Genomic DNA, 6,000 nt, shown 5'->3' with positions numbered 1-6,000 from the left:
AGATTCCTAAGCTTTTCTTTTGAAATTCGCTTACAGGCCTAACTTCACTCCAAATATCTAAGGTTGTGGTAATTTTACATAGATTGTTTTTGTGTAGGCTATGTATATACTTTGTAAGGTGAACAAAGTGAATGAAAGCTAATACGAAATTTGTAGTAATTTAATTAACCTTGGAGTTTTTAATTGTTGGTTTTACCTAAAAGGATAAGAAGAATTATTTGCAAAACAAGTAAAATGTGCCATACCCTGAAATTACATACTTTGTCAAATGTTTAATCAGATTTGGGTTTAGTTGGCTGAAGACAGATATTGTTTCTTTTAATGGAATGTGTCATTCTTCTCTTTAGTGAAATATTTCATATTAATTGTTTGTTACTTTTTATTGTAATTTGTTTATTTACATATTTCTTTTCCTTACTGGGCTCTTTTTCCCTGTTGGAGCACTTAGGCTTATAGAATCTTACTTTTTACAACATGGAATGTAGGTTAGCTAGCAATAACAACAACAACAACAACAACAACAACAACAATAACAATGATAATAATAATAAAGTCCAACTGCTGATTCAGGCCTTAATCCGAAACACACTTGGTAATTCAAATGAGAAAAAGTAACTATTACGAAATTAACTAATATGTAATCAAATCAAAACATTTCAAATATCAAAACTTTGCTTTTAGTAAGTAAGAATGTGGTGTATAATAAAGTCTAGTATGTTTTTAACTTTTATTGAACAAGTTGAGAACAGCATTTAAATATCAGTTTGAATTAGGTCAAACGAAAATTCCTTTACGCTTGGGCATTGCTGCTTCCTTGTGACCCCTTAATACATCTGTCATTCCTAAACGTAAATGTATGAAATAACATTAAACTTAGCATAAATGGGAAATTTATTTAAGTAAAATAAAGGGAGAGAGAATGTGGGAAGAGACTTAGATAAAGGGAAGGCAACTACCATTTACAATAAAAAAAAATTAGAATAAATGAATTACGAGAAATGCAGGTTATTGGGAGATTACCACATATTACCTTTCAAAGAAATGGCGCTGTTTATGTAGTTTTCAAAATATATTTCGTTAGATAAAACATGGATAAAGTTAATTTTGTCCTGCTTAGTAGACGCCACGTATTTTGCTTTGCCGCTAGCGACGCTGCAATGTAATAACAATAATGGCGCCATCTTGGAACGCGAACAGATTTAAATGTCTCTGTGTTTATCGTGAAATATTTTCTCCCATTTAGAATGACTATGGCACTAGGCACTGCTTGCGATTGCAGAAATGGACATTGCAATTCTTCAAGAAGAAATGGAGGGATGTTTCTCAGGTAGGCTAAGCATACAAGTCTTATTTTCCCAGGTAAATTGTGAGGTCAGAAATCAAACTATATCTAACAGTATTTCCATTTTCTTCCAACGATTATCATATTTTCCTCGTGTTACAGTGACTTATAAGGACGGTGATTATTTAAACGTAGAATAATTGAGCATGACTATTATAGTCTTGACTAAATGCTGCATTTTGTATGGTCACTATTACTCGTCATTAGCAATGGTTGGTGGAAGGTAGGCCGATAGGCTAATATTCATGTGTTGTTGGTCCAACTCCAACAGCTATGTATGTTCGTACAATTTTGTATAATATAGCATCTCAACGTGTGTAAATTTCAATACCCTCATACATGGGATTGACAAGGCATGGAAAGAAAGTCGCTATCAGTGTAGCAAGTCACGAGCAGGATAGACTCTAGAGTTTAAATGAATAGATAAATTACTTAAGCAATTTTCTTAACTTTGATTTCATGGTTGCTTTTGGTACCAACTGGTGATGAATTCGTTTATATCATGACCATGCCATGGTCCAAGCTGGCTGCCTCGGCCAAGACACTCTGGCTCTCGTAGAGAGAGGAGCTCCTATAAGGAAAGAAAATTTCTTCAGGACCGAAGAGGGGTTGGGTTTAGCATGTATTGAAGCATGGAAGCCAGCACCCCTAGACTTCAACTCCAGATTGTGTCAGTTCTCATTACTTTACTGAACTGTAGTTTTTCTAGCTACAGTCATCACATCATCATCGGTGTCCCCTCTCCAGCATGGTGTTTATCCACCTTTCTACAAGTATGAACTCACTGCTCCACGCACATGAACAACTCACTTATATATGGGCTGCCAACAGCATGGTCCAAATTTGACCACGGTCCATACGTTAGTGCACGACACAGGAGTCTTGGGGAAGAACATGCGGGAAATTATTTTGAATATTTTTTTTTTCAAAATTGAAGGAAACGTGACATATAACTTAAGTATGGTAAATGTGTGTTCACATTTTTTAATAATACCAGTAATAAGAGTGGTAACCAAATCTATATAGTATTTTATTTTTCTTAATTTTCCATTAGAAAATATCACATTTAACTCATCGATGGTCATAGTTCAATAAGTGCACATGATCACTTTCTGAATACCATTAATGAAGAAGGCATAACAAATTTTTGTCTTATTTATCTATATTCATTTATCCCTGGTCACTCATCTGGTTTCCCAGCTATCTCTGACATCGCCAAACATGATTCATCTAGTGTCGCAGTTATTGTTACGTCATAGAGTGTTCCGGCTCTCGAATATAGACTGATAGAGAGCCGTGAAGGGCCTCACCACCACATCCCAAGGCTCGGGAGCAGCCACCTCGAAATAGTCACATCCCCAGCAGTCCGTCAGTTCCCTGATTTCTTGGTCGTTGACCTGACGGGCGTGGCTGAGGTCAGCCTTGTTGCCCACGACAACCATTGGCCGTGGGGCTCCAGGGGTTAGCTCTAGGATGACGCGACGCAGTCGACTCAGGGCGGCGAAGGAATCGTGGGATGTCAGTGAAAAGACCAGTAGGAATCCCTCACCCCATGACACTTGTGTCTCGCGTCCTTCGTCCACCACGTCTACCTGTAGGATCCAGAAAGTTAATTGATTAGTTGTTCATTTGTTTTTATTTAAGGAGGTGAGTTAGATAGACATTTCTGCTATAATTAGATAAGGTTTTGGGATTTTGAATAAAAAATTACGTAAATTTATCATTATTGATTTACATTATTCAGTTTCTTGTTACCTGTTTTATGATTATCAATATATTTAATTTTTTTTTTTTGATATTCGGAAATAGATCAGGTGGATGAGAAAGTGAAACCAAACAGGGAAACTCTAATTATGATGCAACCTATAAGGTAAATTTTTACGTATGTATCTGTTATGCATTTTGTACTATAATACTATATGTGCTACGTGTATTAAGAGTAATGTTGCACAGTATTGCATTGATAGAACATGTTTTGACATAGAAAATAAGTGTAGTAGCGTATGTCATGAAGGATTTAATCTTTAATTGATTTTCCTAAAGTTAGGAAGTGATTCTTCTTACTTTTGTATTGCAGTAGGATCCAATCTTTTATAAAGTGATGTTCATTTGTTATTTTTGTATTTTTGTGTACAAGTTTTGTTTACATATTCTCACTCAAAACTTACAAGTTGTTAGAGAAGATCAGAGATGTTTGCCTGATCGAAATTAAAAGTATTTTAATAAGAAGTCTCTGATTATATCCCATCCAGCTTAGAAGACAAGTTGGCAAAGATGCTGGGATAGGAATCTTCTTAACTAATAATCAACATTGTTATTCCAGGTGAGTGAGCTGATATCATGTAAGTGTAATGTAGGCTAAACATCACATATTTGCTGACAGAAATCAAAACCCGTGCAGAGAAGCAGCAACAGAAGAAGAGCCAGCCAGAAGATGTAGTCCTATGCAGCAGGAAGACAACTAGATGCAACCCCACGCAGCAGGAATGCAGTAAACCAGAGGAATGCCACAACACATTTTTATATTCAACTTAATGTCAAGAAAGCAGCAAACATATATTGTTTTATTTGTTACGACCAAGTAAGGCAGGACTGAAATTTGTTACCAGTAGGCATTAGGTGGTAAAATATCACCATAACCCAATGATAGTTTACATAAAACAAAAAGTGTAGAACTTCTAAGTTGGTTGCACAAACACACAAAAGGTGCAATTAGCATAGAAATTAGGTTAGAATTGACTTTGTTAGTAAGTACGAGTTAATTTTGTAGATTTCATTTGCCTAACCTAATTCAGGTGAGAAGTCTAAAGGCCCCTGGACATTCAGCATCCAGAGAAGTTCAGCATTGTTGCTGATCCCAATTCTATTGCAATACGATGGCAACAGTGGTGTAAGGAATTTAAGATTTACATTGAAGCTTTAGGTAGTGTGAAAGATGCACAGAAGAAGGTATTATTACTGCACACAGCCGGTAGAGAGGTTCGGAAAGTGTTTAAGACACTACAACCTACCGATGACACTAGTGAAGCTACGATTAAGGCTCTTGCCACATATTTTGCCCATCAGATCAATGAATTTGTTGAAAGGTATCAATTTACAGCACAGGCTTATCAGAAAGGCCAAGAAAGCCTAGATGCATTTGTGACTAGACTTGAAAATTTACCTGTTTCATGTGAATTTCTAGTTAGAAAATGTTATCATCGATCAAGTTATTGCCCATTGCACATCACAAGGGCTAAGAAAAAAATTATTGCAAGATAAAGATTTAACACTAGAGAAGATACTGGTATTGATTATGAGCAGAGCTCTAGAAACATCAAATAGGCAAAGTAATATAATAGGTAATTCTACAAGCAATAAAATGGAAAATTCTAAAATTAGCAAGATAGGCTCAAAGTTGAAAGACAATGAGAATCAAGGGAAGAATACGTCAAAGCCTTGTCATAGGAAATTGCCGAACTCTAATGCTCACAAATATCAGAATCAGACCTATACACAGAAGTAACAGGAAAAACCCAAATGCTATAGGTGTAGTAAAACTGATCATTTTGCATACGAAGAAAGGAAATGCCCTGCTACAGGACAAACATGCCAGAATTGTAGAAAGATGGGATATTTTTCAAATGTTTGTAGATTCCCTAAACAGTACACAAAGAAAATAAATGCAGCAGTTGATACTATAAGCCAGTAGAATAATGCGGAAAATGTTCATGATAATCAGGTTAGGTCAGAAACTGATTTTGCTTTTTGCATTGATTCTGTCAACAAAGGTGCAAAGAAACATATTGGTAGAAGTGATCATGAATGGTAAACATATTGTAATGCAAGTTGACACAGCACCTGATTTATCAATGTCTGAGAAAACAGCTAAAACCATAACTAATTTGTTATTAGAAGGTACAAATAGAGTTTTGAAAGGTTAAAATGGTTTTGATATTCAGGTAAAAGGTGCTTCGAACGTTAAAGTACAGTATAAAGATCAGAAGTTAGACAGAATGCCATTAACTGTAGTTAAAGGCAAAGGACAAACTTTACTACTAGATTTGTATTGGTTACATTATTTGAAATTAGATTGGCCTAGTATTTTGAAGCTTACAGGTACACAAAATGAATACAAGAATGAAGTATCTTTGGATACTATTCTATAAGAGTTTCAAGAAGTATTTTGAAGATAAAGTTGGTACAGTAAAGAATGTAAAGACAATTTTTGTTTTGAAATTAGATAGTACTCCTAGATATTTTGCTCCAAGACCAGTACCATATGCATTTCAAAGTGCAGTTGAAACAGAAATCAAAAGGTTAGAAAGTGAAGGTTCTTGGGAAAAAGTTACATACTCAGACTGGGCTACACCATTAGTTCTTATTGTGAAGGAAAATGGTCAGGTTATGTTATGTGGATTACAAGGTAATGTTGAATCCACAGCCTCAGGTAGCTCAACATCCATAACCAAATCCAAAAAACGTGTTTGCAACTATGTCAGGATGTACTGTATTTTCAAAGTTATATCCTAGACAAGCATTTCAACAGCTTCCCATGGATGATCACGAGAACTCTGTACTGTAAATGCATCCTCAGGTTTGTATAGGCCAAAGAGATTGCCTTATGGAGTAGCAAGCAGTCCAGCTATATGGCAACAAACTATGGATAAGATTTTTTT

The 6,000-nt window shown here is 35.5% G+C and overlaps 2 protein-coding genes across 2 annotated transcripts in view; one reads left to right on the top strand and one right to left on the bottom strand.

Moving 5' to 3' along the window:
- The window catches only part of LOC137648632 (protein tramtrack, alpha isoform-like), a 363,704-nt gene extending 359,893 nt beyond the window's left edge, over positions 1-3,811 (top strand). The window contains exon 5 of the mRNA XM_068381625.1: positions 3,666-3,811. Within this exon, the coding sequence (XP_068237726.1) occupies positions 3,666-3,704 (39 nt within the window). The 3' untranslated portion in view covers positions 3,705-3,811. The remainder of the gene's footprint in view (positions 1-3,665) is intronic.
- LOC137648637 (uncharacterized) overlaps positions 2,551-6,000 on the bottom strand; it is a 657,712-nt gene continuing 654,262 nt past the window's right edge. The window contains exon 4 of the mRNA XM_068381627.1: positions 2,551-2,934. Within this exon, the coding sequence (XP_068237728.1) occupies positions 2,596-2,934 (339 nt within the window). The 3' untranslated portion in view covers positions 2,551-2,595. The remainder of the gene's footprint in view (positions 2,935-6,000) is intronic.

The sequence above is a fragment of the Palaemon carinicauda genome, chromosome 10, assembly GCF_036898095.1.
Source record: "Palaemon carinicauda isolate YSFRI2023 chromosome 10, ASM3689809v2, whole genome shotgun sequence".
NCBI lineage: Eukaryota > Metazoa > Arthropoda > Malacostraca > Decapoda > Palaemonidae > Palaemon > Palaemon carinicauda.
The sequence above is the reverse complement of the archived record's forward strand: the minus strand, read 5'-3'. Positions and strand labels throughout refer to the sequence as shown.